This window comes from Aphelocoma coerulescens, chromosome 5 (genome assembly GCF_041296385.1).
Source record: "Aphelocoma coerulescens isolate FSJ_1873_10779 chromosome 5, UR_Acoe_1.0, whole genome shotgun sequence".
NCBI lineage: Eukaryota > Metazoa > Chordata > Aves > Passeriformes > Corvidae > Aphelocoma > Aphelocoma coerulescens.
Genome location: NC_091019.1, coordinates 33,234,275 through 33,257,623, shown reverse-complemented (window position 1 = coordinate 33,257,623; position 23,349 = coordinate 33,234,275). Strand labels below are relative to the sequence as shown.

Genomic DNA, 23,349 nt, shown 5'->3' with positions numbered 1-23,349 from the left:
TGCCTCTACAGAAAGCAGCTGTGCCAGAGCTTCTGTCTAGGGAAGGAGGGTGAAGGTGTGCTGGAAGTCATCTGGTGGTGGGGGGGTGGAACCAATGCTTATCCATGCTGCCTGATGTTTGAGTGTTGTGGGAACTCAATAAAAAGGAGAAGAATTGGGGCTTTCTCTCTTAGTGCTGCTCTTGTAGCAGGACACAGTTGGGCTGTGTCCTTGGAGCCCTGCCATGCACACCCTGAGTGATGACCACCAAAGTGCCCTAAAAACCAGGAGGTTCTCAAGCTCTAATGGCTGGGAAGATTTTATTAGTCCTGCCTAGGAAAATGATAGGGTTCTAATCTTCTGAAGAGCCAGACTGGGGGGTTGGGAGGGAAGGAGAAATGGGTGAGGGATGGGTTATCCTCTGAGGAGGATAGGATCAGACATGCAGAGGTCTGACACATACATAAGGTAGAGAAGAGTTTGGAGTAGAAATAGGTGCCTCAAAAGGGACTAGAACCTAGTGTGGGAAAAATTACAGGGGAGTAATTTCTCTGCTGGAAGCTGAAAACATAGAAACACCATGTCCACAGCAGTCTTACAGCTGGGTCAAATTCAGTAGATGCTTTATCTAAAAAGGAAAATCAAGTGTTATTTGGATTTGTTGCTTGCGTGTTTGTTGGGTTTTTTTAAATACTCAAATACTTTATTTGAGAACTCACAAAGCAGATTATTTTCTTAGAAATAGAGGTTTTCTCCAGGCTACATTCAGTAACAAATCTAGGTGCTAAGGGACCATCTTTTTCTGCAGTTTGTTAAAAGGGATTTGCTTGATACAGAGACCTTATGGGGACGTCTCTTACTTCTCAAGATCCTCTGCTGTTGTGCTGCAGGCTGTGGAAAGGGATATCTCTCACCCTCTAATTGGACTTCTTCAGCATTTTGGAAGTAGATTCTAAGTTCAGAAGCATCTGGAAACCTGACTGCTGCTCTTCCTTTGGGCAAGCATCCTAACATACTCCCTGCATCCTTTCTCTTTTGGTCTCTACTACTTGGTGAGTGTTCAGACAGGAGATGAAGAGCTCCTGTGTCCCTCCCTTTTAGGGGGCCTAAGATTCATTCCTTCATCATGGCTTGTGAGAACTCTAAACAGAACCAGAGAAGCCCTGGAGAACTGCAAATATTGAAATTAGATGTTTACATCTACCTGAAACAAAACTTGTTTTCAGTGTGTTTGTTTTGCTGCTATAGTAGCAAAAAATTAGCAGTACAGTGCCCTGTGAAAATAAACAGGATATTTGCAGCATGCTGGACTTCTGGCTCTGCTTCTCCAGTGGAGAACTCTGTGCCCATGTGTGGACAGGAGGCATTGCCCTTCTGTCACTCTCCCAGCTGGGGTGCAAGGTAGCAGCCATCCCCATTTCTAGGCTTTGTTTCTGTAAGGCGTTTTGCAAACAGCTGTGGTACAGTCCAGAGCTGTGTTAAAGAATATTTCTTTGCTGTGGCATGTTGCAAAGGAGCCACTGGGACAGGGACTCCTGGGGACAGGAGGGAAGTGAACAACTTTTTGCTTTTTTGACTGATCTACATCTGTTTTGAGAAATGCTGCTTAAATCTCACCAGTGACTGACCAGTCACTAAAATCAGGCCAGAATGAGGTAGTATTTCTTTGCTGAAAATGACACTGGGAAGTGTTCAGGCTTGCCTTTTTTTGAGACATCCCATCTGAATGGAAATAGCAGCTTCTGACCTATTGATGAAACTTGTGCTTTACAAATCTGAGTCATTAAAATAAATTCTGCTTCATCTGTACTGCATGGTAGGAAAAAAAAAAAAAGAACAAGAGAAAAGATAACAAAATAATCCACTTGGGACAAAAATGTGTTTTTAATGTGATTTTGGTGGAAACTAGCTTCTCTCTCTTTGATTTCCATGGAAACTAGTACAGCTTACCATTGCCTGCAGCAGGGCTGAGCTTGGCAGTAGCAACAGCAGTGGTGTGGTGGGTGATGAGCTGGCCAGTGCCTGGGGGATGCACAAATTCATGAGCATAAAGTGAACAAAATGGGTTCACTGACCCAAAAGGCCACCTGTAAATCCCTCTGCACCTCCAGATCTGTCTACTTACTTTTCTCAATGGCTCTTCCTCCTGAATTTTGTGTTGAAGAGTGCAAGGCTGCTTTACCCTTCCCCATCTCAGTCTCAACTGATGGGTGGATCTCAATATGCTCTTCTCAAGCAGCCTGAGTTCCTTGTAAGCACAGTAGCTGTTGCCTGCCAAGGTGATTGTGAGCTCTCCCATGCTTCATCCCAGCTCTTGAGGTCCCTTTTCCCCTCTTGCACTGGCATTTCATGTTACTGCCCCTTGGGACTGCCATGGGGTCTCCTGGTGGTTGTTTAGTTCTAACCTGTACACCTGCTGCTGTCTCCTGTTGGCTTCCCTTCAGCAGCTGGGTGACCAGAGCTGGTTCTGCAGTATAGCTCTATTTTGGAAGTGCCCCCAACAAAGTGGGACAGCTGCATACAAAGTATGCAGAACAGTTTATTTGAAGAGATGACATATTTTATGGTTCAGAGTTTGTGTGAATTTCTTTACCCACCAAAACAGCTTGTTTCCCAGTCCTCCCAACATATAATGAGGGCAAACGAGAAATCGTGTCAATGCTGGTATGTTTTGAAGGGGATGGTTTGAGTCTCACCCTTGCTGAAGAGATGCAGTGTTGTTCCCACTGCTGTGGTAAGCAGAAAAAGCAGTGGAAGTGCTGAAATAGGTATGAGGACACTCAAATGTGGCTATAGTTTCCATCGTAGGGAAAATGGGAAGAAGCTTGATGGGTGCCTTTCAGCCCAATTGTTAGTAGAGCAACAGGGTGAAGAAGAAAGAGATGTGAAAGGAGTAGGACTCTTCCTGAAATGGCTGGGGGTGTTTCTAGGACAAGACTGTTGGGTCAGGCTCTGAGGACAACACAGACCTGTCTCTTGTTTCTAGTGTCAGCTGCCCCCAGGCCTTCTGCAAGCTGTCCCATTTCCATTTCAGGAGACAGCTTGGCCTGTGCCAGCCAGCCAGGACTTGGAAGAACATGCTCAGACTGTGACTTTCTGAAGGGATGTTACGCTGCTAGCAGCAGGGTGTGCTGGTGTGAGGGTGTCTATATCTCAGGCTGCAGCAGAAAGTGGGGCACTGGGGTGAGCTGAGGCTGATGTCTCAGCCCAGTCTTGCACCCACCTGCTTCTCTCCTTGCTGTCTCTGAACATTGTTTCTTGAGTCTTGTTTCTCTGGATTTCAGTGAGGATCAGACAGTCCAAGGCTGGCCAGGACTGAACTAGATCTTTTCCACCCCTCATCTCAGTGATTCCTTCCCTTTTAAAATAAACTCAAGAGCCTTCAGTACTGCAGCTGGAACTTCAGGGGGGAGAACATAAATAGGGACACTTAATTCTGAGTTTTGCCTCATCTTACCAGGGGCAGAGCAAAAGGAATGTGTTCTGCTGTCAGCCATGATCCCCAGTGACTGCAAACCAGTCACATCATCCCAACACAACAACATGAAGTGAACTTGAATTCAGCCATCTAGGAAAATAGGACCCGTTTTTGTTATTGCTATTTCCTAATAAAGCCTCTCCTGTGAGTCATTTAGTTCTTTGTTGACTTGTTTCCTTTCTTGATCAGTGTCTGAGTTCTCTGTGCTTGTGGTGCAGCGTGAAAAAAGGAAGCCCTCCCTCAGGCATCAGGCTCAGCACTTACTTGCACCGCAGCTGGCACTGCCTGGAGCTCAGGCTGGGCTGTACAAGCTGCTGGGGCCACCGTGCTGCTGCTGGGGCATTTTGCCTGTCTGATCCCTTTGCTGTGCCCACTACAGCAGTGACCACCCTGCAGCTGGTGTGTGCACCTACACCTATGGCCTTGCCGGCCCAAGGATGAAATTCTTGCTCTATTTAGTCCTTGTGTGTTCTGCTATCACCTTCACTTACATCTGATTTCCTCCTTTCAGGTCTTTGAGCAGATTTTATGGGTGAGGAGACTGAACAGAGAAACATTCTTCTTAGCAGAAACTGACACTGGGCTTTCTCCTCACTGCTGCATTTTTCTTTCTCATTTTGCAGCGTTGTGTGGATGTTATTCATTAGAGCATACACTTGTGAGATTTGGGAAACAGACTTGGTCTGAATTGTTCCTGCTTGAACTAAATTTCTGTTTGTGAATTTTAAAATTATTGGCTTCAAGAAATGTGAATGGCTGAGAGAATGCTGCTGGGCAGTCACTTGGCTTTGTGGCAGAAGCAGCAATAAAGAGCTGGACAAAGGCAGGTGTGAGATTGAGAGCTAGAAGGCAGATTGGTGGTTATCCTGCTTGGTATTTCTTCAGCAGCAGACACAGGGAAACTGGTAATATAAATCTTGAAGGGGCTACTAGGAAGGAGAGAAATACAGCTAATGCTTGAATAGGGTCTGCCTTCTGTACTGGCCATGATCAGGGGATGCTCTTTACAGATCCTCCCTCAGTGTCCAGCATCAGTTCCCTTCTGAAAAACCCTACCTATCTCAAGTTGTTAATCTGCAATATTGCTTAATACACTGATACTTCTGCCCATTAAGAACATCTTAGTACAGCTGTAGATAAAGGCTTGACTATGCTGGCTTGTCACCTGGACTGCCTCTGCTGCTCAGCATGCTGCACGGTGGGGAGCATGCCAGTGGTGTTTCAGTGACTCAGGTGTGGAGGGATCTATTTCAGGCAGAAGTCATTTTATTCAGGCCATTTCTCAGATTTTTGAGGAAAAGTAGCAAATTGCAGTAGAGAGTTGTTCTCTACTACAGGAATTGCCAGGTTTGCTCAGCCTGATGTATTAGGCTTGCAGGCTGCTTAGTCCTTTTGGCCTGAGTAGTTTTAATCCATGCCCTAGACCAGGCTTACTGGCACAGGCTAGCACAGTGCAGCCTGATTGTGGGTGGAGATATTCAGCTGCCACAGGGGAGTCGGGTTCCCGGCTCTTATCTCCTGCCGTATATGGGATTTTCATGGAGCCTGTACCTCCAGGAGTTTTGTTTAGTGTAAAACACTCAGCGAGTGAGATCTCATGATATTGATGGAAATGGAGAATTAAAAATGCAACAGATGTAGCTAAGTCTAAAAGCGTACCAAGTGATCTTCTGCTTGGGGTGGAATTACGGAGTGCGAAGGTTCAAGGTGGTTCTTTCACAGCTCCTCTCAAGGCTTCAGTGCAGATTGTTCAATCTTTTGTATTTTATCTCTCTTAAACGGTTCTTTAACTGTAGGCTGCGCGCTATAACGCTGTTTAAAAGGACAACCAATGATGTCAAAGTCCCTCTAATTACCCCAAGCTGTGTCACCTCTGCTTGCTTTCTGCGGAGATGAAAGCCATGTTCAAAGAGACACACTTGGTACTGGAGCATTTTTCAAGGCAATCAACTCTTCCAAGCTCTTTTCCCCTCAAGCAATCTAAATGCTAAATAGATCTTTAAAATAATTACCATATCTAAGACGAGAAACCATTTTTCCCTGCGAACACCTGATGCTCATTAGCAACATTTAATGTGTCACACATCACCTCTGTTTACTCTAAACTTCCATGGCAGGAGTTTGTCAGGTACTGAGTTTATGCTGAAGAGTCTGAGAAAGCTTCTAGAGCACAAATCCTTTGTCCTGAGAGGGAAGAGGTCTGTATTTCTTGGAAACTCTTCCATTTCTCCCCTCCCAGTTTGATTTTGATCTTATTAAAAATAAAAATAAATAGTGCCAGTGAACTACACCAGCCTGGCACCAGTGTAAGCCAGGTACCCAAATCAGAGATGAGTTTAGCCCAGAGCACCAGGGTTGCAGAAAAGTTAGCTTCTACCTGTCTTTGCAGCTTCTCTTTCCCAGGTTAGAACAGGACACAGCTGGGTCACTGGTGGCTGCCTGCAGCATCCAAGAGCCCTTGGCAGGACCAGCAGCTGCCAGCACAGCTGGAGCCCCATTTGTCCAGGGACATCGGTCGCATATGCTGAACTATGAATCCCCCAGGGCTGCCACAAGGCTTGTGCAGTGGCTTTCCCACCCTGAGCAGAGAGTCCTGCTAGGGGAAATCCATAGGAGGGGTCTGCTCACTGTACCTCATTGGCTGTCAGGAATCACTCCCATCCTTGTAGCAATGCAATATATCAGAGAAGGAACAGACTCTTTGGGAACCCGGGGTTTCTCAACCTTGCAGCTGTTCTTAGCTCTGCCTGCTAAAGCTGTTCCACTTTGGACTTCTCATGATAGTAAAGCTTGATTTGAACAAAGGGTATATAATTCTAACCCAGTGGTTGAAGAGCTTTCAGTCTCTGGAGCAAGGCCTGAAGCCCGAGATTGCTTCAGGAATTAATTTGCATTTTTATGCAACTATTTAATTTCAAGCTCATAAACAGTGCCTGGAATGCAAGACCTTCCTGTAAATACTCCAGCTGCTACTAGAAAATGATAATTACTTTCCCTCTGGTGCAGGTCATCCTCAGATATTCCATACCAAGTATTTTAAAAGAGCCTCATCATAAGACATTCAGTGTTTTGTCCTCTAATCCCTCTTGCCAGCCCCAGACAAGCCTATACAGCTTGGTTAAATAGAAGAAGCTGTGACTCTTGTCTTTCATTTATTTGCAATGGCTGTGTTTGGAGAAGCTTATCAAATCAAGCAAAATAGAGGAACACTTTGTTTCTGGGTTCCCTTAGCACTTACTCATGCAGGTGGTCTGAACACAGCTGAGACTAGAGTGCTTCTGTGTGGGTGTTGAAGCGGATCCTGAATTGTGAAGGCTGAAATGTGCATATCTGAGGTGTATCCAGCTTTGGACAACAACTGAACAGAGACTTTTATAATTCCAAAAATCTAATGATACAAACGGTTCAAATCCCACCTACACCCTTTGAACATGGGTTTCTGGACACCATACATCATCTGGGGTACAGCCTGGAGAACAGCCTGAAATCATCTGACTTCGAGTAGTGTTTTGGCTAGGATGCCACACATCCCTCTTAATGCACACTTCTTAAACTTCTTATTCAAATGTCTCATTTGAATAATGTGTGCTTCATTACCACAGGGGTTCTTATCTTATAATGTACTTCAAACAAGGCTGACAGTCTTGAGTGAGGGGAGTTCACAGGACTCTTTCTTTCATGGGTGTGCTGTGCATGGTAATGCTGTCATCTGTGAACTCAGAGCCTCCAGACACCATGTTCATTAGTGAAAAGGATGATAAAATCTCAGAGGGTTTTTTTGGTGTTGCTCAGAGGAGAAACAAGCACTGCTGTAGAAATTCCCTCTGAGTTAGTAATACAACCTGATTTAGAGGACTGTGAACATGTGTGAGAAGGGTTATTTGGAGGCTCTCCCTCATACCCCAGGGTCCCCACCAGCTGATCTGTTCAATCACATCTTAATCTGACCATAATCCTAGCAAGCAAGTGAAAGAGAACTAGCAGGAAAGGCCGAGTGCCTGCAGCAGTGATGAGTGACCAGGCAGATCCTGAAAGCTGTAAAAGGTTTTAAGGAGATCAATACTCCCTGTGCACTGATTTCTAATTGGGCTTTATTGCAGGTCTCTGATTCATGTAGTTCATTAAATGGACTCAGATGGAGTTTCTATAACTAAGTTTATACTCCTAGGGCATGGGATCAAAATAGCAGCAGCAAGCAATTGCCAAGGCCTCAGAACTCATCTGGAGTAAAGTAATTGCAAGAGTGCTGAAGCATTAGACTTCAAAGAAATGCGGATGTGGCTAAATCAGTATTATTAATTACATTTAAGTTTACAAAAAAAAGTTATCTGCCATGTTAAGGGTTACTTTAAAAACCACCCAGTGCCATGAAGTATATATTTCAACTAATTTTTTGCACCACTTGTGTTCTGGGCAAGTATTTTCTGAGTTTCCATGAAGCCCATGAGTAAACAGCTCCTAAACAGTATCAGTTAGAGTTACGTTGTCTCCAGTTCTCTCATTCTCAGGACACCATGCCCAAAACATCAAATTTGTGGAAACAACGAGGAAAATATGTGGAAAACCCCACTATTTTTCGACCTTAGGTTTGCATATACCCTTTCATCTTCTCTGCAAAATATCTGCGGGAGATGTTTGCCAAGTAAACAAAAAAAGCCAAGAAACCCCCCCAACAGTAGAGTTCCTCTGTGTATCTGATCAGATACAAGTGCCACAAAGCCCATTAGCCAGCTTCTGTCAATAACCTACACCAAGTGTCTAGGGAAAAGGGCAAGAACAGGGGATGGCATGGTGGTCCTCTCCCAAAACACTCTCAGGGCCCTCAGTTACTTCTGATGCACTGACACCCTGAGCCAGGGCTGACATCTGTGCGTTTAACAGCCACCATGGATTTCTCTTTATAAGGTTTATCTAAGTAAATAGGAAGAGGGCGTGTTTCCATTCTCTGAGGATCCTCTGCATTCACTAATTAGCGCTACTTACCGCTAGTGAGGGTGAGTGTCATGTTTTTGACAAAGGTAGAGCAGGAGGTATCCGTTAAGTGGATGCATGTGTGAGGAGGGAAAAGGGGGAACTGCACCGAAGTGCTTAGCATTAAGCTGCTTAGCTGGCATTGGGCTGGGATCTGCATTTTGCTCTTGGAGCTAAAGGAGAGTCTGGGCTAGACACACAGGTAAATTTTTTCCATCTGAATTATGTGTCAAATACGTTGAGGCTGGACCTCTATTCTCCCTGCAACTAGGTTGGAGTGATGTCTAACTTCTAAAGACAGCATGCCTGGAGGTAGCAATGAATTTTCTATAGAAATAGTTTAAACAGAGAAATCAGATTTATGAAGCTTAGAATGTGTTATTTGAGGTGTGTTTGGGGGCAGGTGAAGGCTGATAAAAATTCTGCTGGCTGCTATTCCCCCATAAAAGGCATGTGGGCTCTAAGTGAGCTGTCTAGGTGTCCTCTACCCAGGGAGAAGGAGGTCTGAGGAGTGAGACAGGGAGTGAAGCCAGCACACTGAGTAGAGATCTGCCTAGGTAATGCAACATGCTACCAAAATATTTAGTCCATTAATTACATGATGGAGGGAGATGCCTGGTTTTCCTTGGACTTTTCAGAAGGGAAATACCTCCTGGAGCTATGGCTGACCTGATCTGGGTGCCTTTCTTCCAAGAAACAGAGCAACACAGTTAAATGTAGCTCCTACTCTGCTTATTTCAGACAAGCTTTGAGTTCCCTGGAATATTTGAGGTGAGTCCTCATTAAGATCAAATACTCGGTTATCCTTGTGTGTTTCTTTCTCAAGATTTCTGGTTAAAGTTACTCGATTTTGTATGAATAATGAGTGCTTTTTGGAGATGATAGAGGCAAGGAATAGAGGGTGCACTGAGTGATCACCGAACAGTTGTGTTGTAAACACAAAAAAACCCCATGCAATTTTAGAGACCATTAAATGATCATTCCTGGTTAAGACTAAGGCAGTATCGTTACCATAGTATGAAAGACTGGTAATCTTCATTGAGAGCTGCAGGTGCAGTTATTTCATTGAACTAGGTTCAAAGACAAACTTAGACAGGAAAGCATGCAGAAAACTGCTAGGATTAGCAGGAGACAAACATAAAGTAGATAGAAATTGAAATTAAACTCACTTGACCCAGAATTTAGAAGGATACTAATGAGCTGAGTAATGTGTTCTAGAAGACCATTGCAAGCCAGGCAAGGAAAGCAGCACTGGTTTGGCACTGGCTAAATTTCTAGAGACCATGAGGATGGAGAAGAAACATCTGGATTTTAGAAATGCACTCTGAAGAGAAGATTTGAACACTGACTCTGCTTGCTACATTCTGGTTACTGGAATAGATGTACAAGCTAAGAATTCCCTTAGAGACCAAGTTAATGTATTGAGAGAGAAAGAAATTCCCCCTTGCCCCTCATTTCCTTCTTAAACCTGAAAATAGACATGGTTAAAAAAGAAATGTGAAACAAAGTTTATGTTTAGTCCTGGCAGCACTGACTTTCCACTTTCCCTTGCAAGTACATTACTTGGTACTGCATGAAGATGCCTTTGCCTCTGATGATATTAGCAGGGGGTTGGGGTGGAAGCACAGGTGCAATTGCTTTTTTCTCCATTGCCATGTATGGTCTGCTTCTTACCTTCCCCTGGCATTTTGCAATGTCTCTGAGCTTTCTCTAACTCTGCATCACAGATTTCTGAGGCCTTTTATCTCTTTTTTTTTTTTCTTCTTTTACTTGAGGGCTGGAAAGGTGTGGGGAGTATGGAGGGTTGCATCTGGGTGGCAAGTCTGCTGACCTCTAGGGGCTAAACCTCTATGACAAGGCATTATTCTCTGTCCTGTGTGAACCGTCTTCATTCATACAAAGAGAACATGAGAACAAAATCAAATTTGACTGTTCTGCATGCTGTCTTTATCACTGGGGAGCAGTTGCACTTCCTGTAGCCTGGTGAGTGCTAGTCTTGTGTCACCCAAATCCACTCATGGATACATGATGGCCTGCCATTTTCAGCACAGTCCTCAGTGGCCTGGGGAACACTGAGTTCAAGCAGCTGTATGAAACTGGTCAGAGTAGGGATTCACATTTCCCATTTTTCATGATTTGGGATTTTCTAGTAGTGACTCCAATAGAATGATGGATAATTTAGGTTGGAAGAGAGGTCCAGAAGTCATCTAGCCAAATCCTGCCCAGAGTGGGTCTAACGGGTTTAACCAGATCAGTGCTGTGTCCAGTCAGGTCTTGAACATCTTCAAGGATGGATATTCCCCATCCTTTCAAGGCAGCAGGTTTGTGGTGTGTGTGTGTGTGTGTGTGTGTGTGTGTGTAACCTGATGCTCACTGCAACTAAGAAGATAATTTAAATTTAGGAGCCTGTTTCCCACACAGTTAATGAAGTGATGCAGAAGCAGGAATTAAATACACTAGATGGAAGCACCAGTGCATTATAGATCTGGGCAATACAAGTGTCAGACGTAGTCAGTGGTAGAGCCCAGACACAACAGCCTCTAAGTACACTGCCAAATGTTTCACTTATGTGGGTCTTGTTGACTTACGTGGCACAAACACAAGGCAGGCAGCAGCTGCAGGGTTCTAGAAGATGTGTGTATGTCACTGATACACACAACAGTCCATAGTAACAGTCTTGGTTGGGGACTGTGGAGACACTGCAGGGGGTGTACCAGCAGATGACTCGGGTTTGTACAAAATTGGTAACAAAACCCTTGCTAATGCTCACCAGGAATGGGACTGAGCAGGCACATGCAGCATGCAAGTTTTACTTGTGTGTCATTGCAAACTCAGCACAAAGAGTTTGAATAGAACCTATGAACTGGAGCTATGCCCAAACTTCATCCAGATAAACGGTTCCTACAGGCATAGTTAGGATTACAGTAATGAGAAAACTAATTCCTAGAATCTAGTGTTTTCCTGTAACAAATCAAGACAGGTTTTACTTTAATCCTTTTCAGACATAGTGAGGAAGAAGCATGTATTAATGGATGATAACAAGAGAGCTGCCTTGTACTGTGCAAAGCTGAGCATCTCCATTCAGTGAGTTTCAGTGGCAGATTCATTCCCCTGCTGTTTCCATGAATGGTAGGTTGTATTTGGGCAACACTAAGTAATGTTATAGCAGACAATATACTTGGTGTAGAAAACCTGAGGGAATTGACTAGTATGACAGAGGTGCAAAATAATTTTCTATTTTAACAGATGTACCCTTGCCTATTATCTATAGCTAGTACAAATTATTTATCATTTTACCTTGACACAAATATTGAAGTCAAAACTTTCAGACTTTAAAGGCAAGTGGGTACCTAATGTGAGTGGCTTAGATGCTCACTGAGGCTGAGAATCTCTAGCCTCACCCACAGGCCATCTTCTGCTGGAGAACTGCTAACTTAAACTCCCTGCCCCCCTCAATGTATGATAATGGTAAAACAATTTCTTTCGATGCTCACCAGGGTCTAGAAAACATCAGTTTCATAGCAATTGAAAAAACGGGAGGTTTTAATTATTTTGCACTTGTAACCCAGCTACCCTTGATGTTTCTGTTTATTAGCTTGTTTGATGGCTTGACTTTTCAGCGTAGCAGAGTTCCAGCACCATCAGACCCTTACTCAGTGGGGATTGCAAATGTATGTAACTGTTTATATATTCTAAAGTCAAGCAGCTGGAGCTTTCCCCTCTTCCCTCTGACAGCAAGTTTTCCTAAGAAGCATCCTTGCTTTCAGTGCATCATGAACCACTACAAATTGCTTGGCATATGGTAATAAGAACCCAACCAGCAACTTTGCAACTTACCCTTTTCTAATGCAAGCGAAAAATCTGGTAGTTCTTTCAACCTTAAAAATACTGTGGGTAGTCACATCTCCTCTTGCTGTTAACAGGTTTGTTAGTTACTAAGGAAGATAACAAGGTGGTCTTGACTACTATTTGTTTTCTCCACTGTACGTTGACAGTGCTGATAAGCACAAGAACAGACTGATCTAGAAATGAGGCTACTTTCCTGCTGTGCTTATAATGCATTCTGATGGATGTCAAGATTTCAGTCCATTTTAAAAGAACATGATGATCGCAGTAACAGTAGACAAGTATTTTAACCACCTAGCTTATTTCACCCTCAGAGCAGGAATGCAAACTCAGTTTTGCTTTTCACCATTCTCCTTCAGCATACTGACAGAGGCTGCAGAGCGGGATTCCTGTAAGAGTGATCCTGTTATTACTGTGGTGTCAAACACAACTCAAATTCTAATCTTAATAGGATTACTCCCTGACCCAGTGCATTACTGACTGGCAGGAGCTTGCAATGGTAGATAAATGGGTGCTTTATATATACACCCATTTATCTACCGTGCTTGTCCTTGTTCTCAAAATATCAGGTAGTTTTTGGTTTTTTAAGTGACCAGCTGCTCTGCTTGTTCGTGCTGACTAGCAGTCCTGTTCTCCCCTTCCCCACAATACCCAGTATCTCTTTTGTACATTGTGTGAAGTAGCATTATGCCTTTCAACAGCAGGAAACTGTTGATCAGCTCAGCTGAACTGAGATCAGCTCAGCCATCTCACATAACTTCAGTCTACTATTTACTTAGTGAATAGCCATGCCAGGAAATGAGTTGTACCAGTCTGGTCATACCTCAGCTTGAAGTCCATGGCAGGCAGTCCAGAAACTTTGGGAGGACTTCCCAAGTCTGTGATTAGCAAAGAAGCAGCATGGCTTATGGCTCCACAAGGCAAGCAGAAGTCAGGCAAGCACCTCAGTTGCTCTGCAATCCTGGCAAATAGATGAGGGCTTATACAGCTCCTTGGTCTGAGGCTAGGCTTCCATATGGACTTGCTTTTAAAAAAATTAAGTATTTTCATGCACTTTGAAATACTAGGTCTCTGGATTCCATTCTTAATCCCTGTTTTAAAATACTGCAGCACTCTCCTGCAGAAGCAGCCAAAATAATTTCCTTTATCATTTACTGCCACGCTGTAGCAGGCATGACCAGCACAGTTACTTGTACCGATCCTTATGTAAGAAGCACCAGACAATTTGCTGCAGGCAAAGCATACATGGGATGACAGATTCTTTTTTGACATACTGTCTATAATCATGCCATTTTTTTATGGCTTTACTTGCAAAATGCTGCTACTGAACCTCACTTTTGTAGTGGCTGAACTTGGGCAATTATCAGTATCTTGCTATCAAAGTGCTGATGCCTCTGAGGACAAGTGCAACTGCAGAAGGTACTACATGCCCTGCTGTCATCCATTACTCAGTAGGAGCCAAGAAGCAAAGTGAGGAGTCACTTTTCATGGCCTGCTAGAGCAGACTGCATTACTAGAGTGCCAGTCTTCTAGCATGCAGTAAGTTTCCAAGTGCTCATAACCCTCTTCACTAAATTTCTGAAGGCAGTGGTTAGCGGGAGACAAGACAACTTTCCATACTCTTCTTTCTACCTTGTTGCACATCAGATACTGTAGCATTCTTTCTTCCTTTCAGTGTATTTGGTCAGCTGCTCAGCTAAGCAACAAACCTGTTGTTTTCTTAATAGTTAATCAAGTAAAATGCACTGAAGGACTATGGAAAACAGTAGCTCAAGAACTACACACTAGAGTTTTAACCAGTAGCTTATTTCAGAAAAAAAGACTGGCAGCTGAGTGAAAAGGGGGAAAAGAGATGATGCCCAAATCCCTTCTCCTAAAGTGATCTATAGACCACACTTTTCTATCAGCAGAAGGTGAAATCTGGCTCCAGATGACCTTTTACTTGCATTTTCCAATTCTGTGAAAACTTCAATTACTGAAATGACCATAGCAGTTTGTATGCTTTAAAAAAAAAAGTGAACTGACGTTGAAGTTAAAGCTTGCAAGCCTTCTGCTTTCTAAAACACTAAAAAACATACCTTCACAAAGTCCCTTTCAAAAGGCAGAAAGGTTAATTACCACCTGCTGTAAAGTACCTTCTTCCTATTTTCTGCTCTAATGTAAGAAATTTGTATTTTATACTTGTTTGCTGGTCTGAGTTTGCACAGTTATTATAGTAGAGCCAAAATCAAGGAAGATTTTTTACAAACAGACCAAACTTAAGGTACTTTGGAAGGAAGAGCTGTGCTGTGTTCTAATGCCTGATTACTAAAGATTCAGCATACTCCTTTGTGCTTTTCACAGTAAGGAAAGAGACCACATTGCTGGTTTTCCTTTAATTGAAAACAAGTCCACAGAATGAGGTAAATGTTTATTTGGCTTCATTTAAAGACTGCAAAATTGCATCCATGACAATATTAGAATTTTTACCAAAAAAAAAAAATTGAAGTTAACCTCAAACATGTTATTTTAGTATGTGCTATTCAGGAGGATAAACTAGAAAAGCTGTTTCAATAATGTTGCTTGTATTAAACCTGAATGTTATTATAGGGGCAACTGTGAATTTTCTAAGTATTACTTACTGTGTCAAGCTGGATATAAAATTTACATGCCAAAGTATTTACAGATTTAAATTAACCTTAAGGGGATTAATATACTTCTGACCTACTATGTTTTGAAAATCACTATTCATTATAAAGGAGGCATGTTTTGATGTTAGCAGATTGAATTTGTTCTTGGTCACTATAATTCTAGAGCTAATCTCCAACCTGTATTTTTGCTGAGAAGTTTAACACCCTCACCCAGTATCTTTCTAAGAATTTATATCCCTTCAGTAATTTGATTGCAAGTCTTCAGTAGCTATTACTTATCACCTAAGTATTTTCATTAAAGCTTTATGATAGACAGTCACTTTAACCTCAGATTCTTTTCAGCCAGTGCATTTGCTGTGAGGTCCATCAGAAACTATTGATGTGTATTAGGAAGTTAAGTGCGCTGGAGAGAATTGCATTCCTCTGTCAATCCCAGAACTGCTCTTGGTTGAGCGTATCTGTACAGTCTGTTCCTATAGCAGGCAAACTCTAAAGGCACAGAGTACCAACCAGCCTTTCTTTTCTACCTGCTCTACTTTTTGGTCTGATGTGTCCTCCAACCCAAACCTTTTCAGTACAACAAAATTAAAAAATATCAGCATTCAAGATAGATGGGGGCAGATATAACTTACAGTGTGTGCAAACAGTTAAGTCCTCATCTTTCGTAAAGAGAAAATGAAGTTTGGGGCAGACTCCCACGGGAACAATCTGCTTTGCCTGTTCCTTTCTTGGGGGGAAGCTGTAAGCAGACTAATTCATAGTGCTTGTGATTTGATACATTGAGTCTGCTGTTATCCATCACCAATCCCAGAGCAGACACACGTGAATACAAATGCCTTGTAGAGAGATCAGCTGTAGAGTGCAAGAGGTTTGCTGTGTTTCCCAAAGATGCCCAGCGAAAACAGTATAAAGACTAAGCCAGAATTTGAGCTGGTCTGCAATACAGGAAACAACTGTTGGTTCAGTCCATGTGACCTTTGAAGCCCTATCCCTTGGGTAACAAGAAAAAAGATTTGTATTTTTTGACAGGAACCACAAAATTGAGCACTCAAATTTAACTAAAGGGTAGTTTTTTATTTCCCATTAAGACATCTCAAGGACATAAATGAATGTTGAAAAACCCACAGAGGGGCACATACAGCAAATGTGGTGAAGTACAATGTGAACAGCCCCAGGGGTTCAAATAAGGTAGGACCATTAGCAAACTGGAGGAAAAAAACCCAAAACTCTGCTGAAGATGTTGTACTTTCTTCTCCATTTACACTGAAAAAAAGGTCAAATCCAACAAAATCCTTGTATCTCTAAAAATACAATCAGTCCTGGCTAACGAGTTTATCAAGATGGCAACAGGATGACTATAATACAAAACGTTCACTACTACACTCTGTACACACCTGTTGTCCAAACCCTCCCCAAAGCCATGCCACGATGGTGCCCCCATTATTTGCTTGCTTGCTGGGCCTGCCTGCGGAGGAGGACGTAGATCTTCTCCTTTATCCAGTCTTTGTTGTACGGTTGGTATGTCTGAGTATCAGCACGGTAACTGCAGAGGAAACACGAAGCAATGTCAGTCTGCTCTGTAATATGTTTACCAGAAGAATTTCACAAACAATTAATTGTCCTCAAATGTATGAGGCAGAAAGTTGTGTACAGAAGACAGTATCAGAAGTAGGTGGGAATTGCCACTTATCAAATGGATTATCCTGTTCTCTCAAAAACAGTTGCCCAGCAGATCAGCCTGAGCCTGAAACAAAACTAGATGCTCCAAGGACTACTGAGTGAGTGGATCACAGTGTGTTCACATTTAAATTCATGCATTTAATTATTTAAGGGAGACAACAAATAGAGAATCTTAGTATTCTAGAGCTCAGAATGCAGAAGAATAGTTCCACCAGGAAACAATCTAATGAGTCAAACACTTCTTCAACATTACTTCAAGGATTTATTTAAGCTTTCAAGTGTTCAACTTCTGTCTGGAATTTTTTGAAAATTAATAAAATCAATTTTTTCCAGGAGCAAAGGCAGACTCACAGATGGATGACAAAGGATTCTTGCCACTTGGCACTGAGGGCAAGCTTATGTCTAACAAGGACACTTCATTAAAAGCCAACTGAAAACAAGAACCTACAGATGCATTTTCTTTGCTACTCAAGGATAGTTGACAAAAGCAGTTCATTAGCATGGGCCAGAGAATTCAGTTACTCAGGGCATGATGAATTAAAACAGAATGAGACTGAAAAATGAAAGCAAACTGCATGAATTTATCTGTGTAGGCTCATGCCCTCCTTTCTCCCTCAATCATTAAAGCTAATATTTTGTTCATGAAGGTGGTACTCTCAGTGAATGTTTCAAGAACTACTAAAATCCTGGTCAGTCTTTAAATCTTGGTATACATGTTTCTGATCAGATAAGAAGGGTGAGATGGTCAGTGGTAAGAAGCTGAGTAAAAATCCCAAGTTAACTCACTCCAGAACAATTTATAGTTCTTACCTAAGGAAAAATCCATAAGCGTGCTGTTTCTAAGAAAAGTCTTATTATTTAAACCCCAGCATAACTGGATCAAGGCCAAAGAGCTTCAGTATATGTTCATGCAGCAGTAGTTCTAGTGTAGTGTAAGAAATGTTCATTTCAGGACAAGTTACTGATTTCTATCCTCCATCCCCAAATCCATTCATAATGCAACACAGCAAAAGCAGATATCAAGTACTTCAGGAATTTCTGTGAACACAAGACATGTCTGATACACCTTATGCTATGTGTGCCATCTGGTGGAAAACTGCAAGCTGAAGTAGAATTTGGCACAACACTGATTTTACAAGCCTAATTAAAAAAGGCACAAAACTATCCTAGGAAACAGTTGCTACTTCCTAAAACAAGTGTCTAGTTTCAGTCTGTTAGATAAACTGTTTCTCAAATTACATCAGTCCAGCACTACAACACCTGAAGATCAAATGCGTCAGAATATGTAGGGACAAGGTAAATCTGCAGAACTGTGAGCTCATTTTATTTGCTCTACTGAAAACTTTGGCAAATGGCATTTGTAGTAAGTCAGCACCAGTAACCAGAATACACAGGAAAACAATCTGATGCTCAGGTTTTATAAAATAATTTTGTGTTTTAAACTGGGAAAGTCTGTTCACTGGACAGCTACACAAGTACTTGCAGTGGGATTACAGCCGCAGCAGTGCAGCTGCAGGAATGTCTACACCACAGTCTCACTTAAAAATTTTCTGGTATTGTCTTTTGTTACTTGAATATGAGATTTGTATCCTTATTTCTACAGCATTTCTGCAAAGTTGATACCACTGTCATATCAAAAGATGACCTTGAAATTTATTGTATGGAAAGTACTAAACCTAACATAAATTTTGTTCTGACCAGAGAAATCTAACACTCGACTGCACCGTGCAGCCAGAATGGGAAGTGCACAAGACCACCATTGCTTGCCCCCAGCTTTGACACACAAATGAGAACTGGAGATGCTTTCGCAAGACCAAGTTAACAATTAGCTAGGGCTCTCCAGAGGATTCCCCTGCTCCTTAATCACGTAATCAGCATTTACAGAAACTTGCATCTTGCTATACCTTGATCAGAACAAATGTTTGGCGGCAATGGACTTCTGTAGCCTTCTACCCCACCACTAGTACTGCCTCAGCTGAAAAAAATTCTGTAACCATTCTGCCTCCTGAGGAACTGGACCAACAGCACAAAGGTAAATTTAAACAGATTCTAGCAGTAATAAAATAGTCAGCTGTATTAAACAGTTGGATTTCAGTATTTGAAATGCCGTGAGCTTATATGTGAACAGAACCCAAGAACTGTTAGTTTCTAAGCCTTCTTTAGAGATGCCTTATATTTGTGCAATTAATTGGATTGGGCAACTTGTTATGGAAGCTGCGCTACTGCTGCACTATAGTTACTGCAAAAACCACATAAATGAGCATTATGTTAAACTCACATGAAAGAGTTTAGAGGGAAGACTTCTGACCTTTCTAAGTCACTGAAATGGACTTGTACAACTGAACTTACACAAGACAGCTGAGGTCTGCCAAGTCATCAATGAAGTCAAACAACTGGCTGATATCATATGTAATGGATGGACTGTTGGGATTCATTCTCTTCAGATGCTCTTCATACATTTTACAGACTCCTACAGAGAAACAAGATTAACAACACAGTATTAAAAAACTGTTTGCTGAAACTTTTTCAGCTCTTGGTCCACAAATAAAGTTTAGAGACTATCACCATAAAAACAATCAGATTTCCGAGAGTTGAAATTCTTTTGTTCCTAGTGATTTGCATTGAAACATAACACCATAAGAGCAGGTAAGATGCATGGAAAGAAAAGTTTTCATCCTCTAGGGGAAAAAGTTGTAGTTCTGTCAAATATGTAATTTTCCATGCAGTAAGCTCCAATGGAGCTTAATTTTAATACAGCAATTAGAACATGTACTTCTACTGCACAAACACCTGAGAAACAGAAGAACTTGTAAGAATGATCATTCTTGATCCAAGAGTCAAAGAGGGTACTGAGGTAAGAGTGACAGCACAAGCCTGTATACAGATTTAAAGCACTTTTTAAAATTTAAGCTAGCCTACTAATAATTCAGGTACATTTGAGAAAAATGTAATATTAAAGTGAGCACAGAGATTTACATGGTCTTTATTATACTTTTGTTTGCTTCACAAAACTTCCTGCAAGACTAATGTTAAGTGAACTATAGCTCTAATATTTCAATCTTCTTTTCATGCTCATTATGTGTATCAATGTCTCACAGGATCTTTACTCTGGCACATGTGCCATGAGACTGCAAATTATGTATCAACTGCATACAATCCTTTATTTAATATATTATTTCCGGTAGCAATCTTTCCTTTATAGTGCTAAGAAAAGATATGAGAGGTGCTGATAGGTGCTGATCCTGCAATGAAATCTGCATGGGCTCAAAAAGAATATTGTCTACTCTCCCAAACTGGATGTGGTTTCATCTAGTTAAATCAAAACCAGACATTTAATAGAAAAAGGAAGTTTCAGAAACAAATAATAACTAGGTTTTAGTTTGCTAGAACATTAGTAAACTAAAAGTATGAGGGGTTTTGTGAATTACCTTTGAAAAACATGAAGAGTAACTTATTTTCTTACTAAGTTTGTGAATATGTCAAAAATAGGGTTTTAACAACAGTTTTTAACTACCGTGTCTGCATCCACCCACCTTCCATGCACTCATTCACCGATTCATAATCAGCATATGTTCTGCCTTCTGGCCTCTTGGTAGGCTGGACAAGTAGAATTGTGTGAGACTGGAAAAGAAAACAAACACCAAAAAAATACAGTTTACTTGCACTTTGAATGATTTTTGTTTGAATTAAGTTATTTATATGAAAGAAGAAGTAAAAAGAAGTATAATACTAAAATATTAGATTAGCAATCAAGGATACAGACTTTTTCCAAATAGCATTTACTATTTATATAAGCTGTGTTAATAAGTTTTGTTTCCAACAAGTCCTATCAATCCTTATGGAACTTCAAAATGTGTAAAATCACCAGTAAAGCAGCTATTGTGTTAAAAAAAATACCACAGAAATAGTTTCTATTTAGACAGACAAGCAAAGCAATAAAGTTGATGTATAAAAGCTGTGGCATTAGTGCATTTACATATTTTGTTCCAAATGCAAGCTATTAATAAAATTTTCAATGCCCCAAAAAAAGAGCAAGGAGGGGACCCAACTTAACCACATTGGCAGTCTCACCTTAAAGATTTTAACAGAAATAGCTATTTTGAGTTACTCATTTACCTTCAAGGGAGCACAAACGATACGATAAATCTGCACTTAACATTCAAGATTATTTCCTGCAAAACAGATGTACTGGTTTTTCACACTTCAATGAGTTTACTTAAACAGTAATTATGGCACAGAAAACTGTTCCAAATGTTGGGAGTCCATAAGCTTGTTCTTCTGCAGGGAAGACTTAGATGATTGTACACTCTGTGGCTTCCATTATTTCCATAACATTTTTCACTTGGCTAGAGCAAGTAACTTGAGCAAAGAAGCAAGATTTTTGAAGTGTACACAATCTGTGATCTAATTAACAGGTTGCATAGCACAGAAAGTTTGCAAGCATGCTGCAAATGGCCGTTTCCAGTGCTGCTAATTGGATCCAACATTTTCAGTGCTAATATATGAGGTGAGCACACAACATAGAGGCAATAGCAGGATAAGACATTATTTGGCTTAACCAGCTGCTGACAGAAAAATCCTGACCCATACTTTGGAAATCAGTGAAGACACCAGTTCAGTGCTCATCAAACGCAGTGACAGAAAAGAGAAATGTTAGGATTTACAGGGAAAAAAAAAAACAAAACAGAACAAATTCTTAACCCACAAGTGACAGTACTCCCATCCTTGGAATACAGTTTTCAGTTTTTAAAATTCTGTCTCAACATGACAGATTTTAAAATTCTGTCTCAACGTTCAGGAAAACGTTACACAGACAAAAGAAGGAGCAAGACTTTTCCTAATCAGAAGTGGAAAAAAGGGGGAATTCTGAGCTGCACACTGTAACAACAAAAATCATACAAAGGAGAGTAGATCATTTAAATCCACTTTCATGTATGCCAGAGGATGATAGATTTGAAAGGAATTCCCCAAAGGGGGCTGGTATCTGGCTGTTCCAAAGTGCATTGTACTTGAACAGGCATGTCTTAGCAGGGAGTCCAAACGATTGCCAAACATTATTATAAAATAATTTTTCCAGCACTATCATTTTAATTAGCTGATCACTGAGGAGCGCTAAATAAATGTATAAATTCTGAAATTATCCAAATAATCAGATTATGGAAAAATAAGTGAGCCAGACATGTAAGCTTCACAGAACTTCACAGCAGAAATAATTTGGGCTTCTGACTTTAAGCCATTTATGACTTCAGATACTTCAGATACTATGTAATATGGCCCAGAAAAAATATTAAAATTGATACCATTGGATCATGTGTATTGTAGAATTAATGCTTTTCAAACATTTCTTTGGGAATTTGACATTATTTTACTTTACGGGGAAAAAAATTGATTTGATAAAATTGCTGCTCCTGTCATACCATGTAGGTACAAAAGAATGACAAGTTCAGAAGCCTGAGGGAAGTCTCCTCCAACTATTATTACCTGCCCTGTGTGCCTAGGTGACACAAAACCAAAACAAGGGAAGATCCATAAACCTTTTGGCATTAGCACCAGGTTACCTGGAAAAGCCCAATATGGACCCTTATTATTATGATGATGCATAAGTTAGATATCTTTGCATTTTCCTTAAAAGCACAGTTGTACTGGCTCCTTTTCATCAGGACATGGAATGAGACACCACATGGTTTATATTATACCAATTTCGAACTTCTAGAGAGCACTTTGGAAATTGTTCCTGTTACTGAAGTCAGAACCCTGTAAAACTGGTTAAGGCAGTGCCAAGAGCTAAACCAGCAAGACTTAAAAGCTAGGCAGCATCTGCCCAAGGAGGCTTCCACCAATTGTAGTCTATCTGACAGGAAAGCGTTAAAAAAAAAAAAAAAAAAGCCCCAAAACAATAAAAGTGGAAGCTAAATACGTATTGTAAGGGTAAGATGTGCAGTGATGCAAATACCAGTAGCACACTGCACACACCTAAATGTCTTGCAGTTACTTCTGCCAGGCACTCTGGCCGACAGGCACAGGGCTTGTATGCCCATCATGGCCGAAGCCAACTGCTTTGGAGCAAGTGCCAGGCAGATGTGGAACTTCGCTGCAAACCGACAAGCAGCTGCCCTGCCACCGCAGGGCAACAGCTTCCTTCAACAGATCTTAATTTATTAGATGAACGCATCAAACGACCATGATGGGGAGGCCTTTGAGCTTCAGCGTGCCATTCCTACAGCCCACCAACGCAAGCTCCCGCCTTTCCCTCCTCCGAGCAGAGGGGAGGAGCAGGGAAAGCAGCATGGAAAGCGCAAATCAGCCATTTAAGACAGGCTCGGTCGACGGGCGAGATTCGCGGGAAAGCGCTGCTCTTCCAGCAGCGCCCTGAGAAGGGTCAGAAGGTGCCGGGGAAGGGGGGCGGGAGCCTCCAGCGCGCCGCTCCCCGAGCGCCGCCGCCACCTTTGTGCCCCCGCCCCGTCCAGCCCTGCCCCGCCAAAACGTGCTGCCGCCTGCCCGGGCCCGCACCATCGGCCGCGGCCTTCCCGCCCGCAGTGACCCAGGGGGAAGGGAAGGCAGGGGAGGGGAAGGCTGCCCGTGCGGGCGCGGTGTGCACGGAGCCCGGCGGTCCCGTCCCGTCCCGTTCTCACCATGGCGGCTCGGCTCCTTCAGCACCGCCGGGCAGAAGTGGCGCGCGGCGATCCCCCACAGGCCCCCGCGCCCGCCGGAAGCGCCGCCGCGCCAACGGCCGCCACCATAGAGCCGCCCGCGCCAGAGCGCCGC

General features: G+C 42.1%; 1 protein-coding gene and 1 long non-coding RNA gene across 2 annotated transcripts; one reads left to right on the top strand and one right to left on the bottom strand.

Annotated features, from left to right (window-relative positions):
- The first annotated feature begins 8,494 nt into the window (after nt 1-8,494).
- LOC138111565 (uncharacterized) lies at nt 8,495-18,927 on the top strand. The gene is made up of 3 exons (XR_011151390.1): nt 8,495-8,630; nt 9,067-9,199; nt 16,918-18,927. It is a non-coding gene; the product is annotated as an uncharacterized lncRNA (long non-coding RNA).
- Nucleotides 15,958-23,324, bottom strand: ERH (ERH mRNA splicing and mitosis factor). Its single transcript, XM_069017597.1, has 4 exons — nt 23,217-23,324; nt 20,118-20,205; nt 18,934-19,054; nt 15,958-16,447 (listed from the first exon to the last, which is right to left on the bottom strand). The coding sequence occupies exons 1-4, from the start codon at nt 23,217-23,219 to the stop codon at nt 16,345-16,347; spliced, it is 315 nt and encodes a 104-aa protein (XP_068873698.1). The 5' UTR covers nt 23,220-23,324; the 3' UTR covers nt 15,958-16,344.
- Between the last annotated feature and the right edge of the window lie 25 nt (nt 23,325-23,349).

What these genes read in the sequence shown, in the direction of transcription:
- ERH (XM_069017597.1), bottom strand. An exon ending in GGTGAATGAGTGCATGGAAG is followed by an intron (nt 19,055 to 20,117) that starts GTGGGTGGATGC and finishes GTTTCTCTGTAG; the next exon opens with GAGTCTGTAAAATGTATGAA. An exon ending in GCAGACCTCAGCTGTCTTGT is followed by an intron (nt 16,448 to 18,933) that starts GTAAGTTCAGTT and finishes TTTCCTCTGCAG; the next exon opens with TTACCGTGCTGATACTCAGA.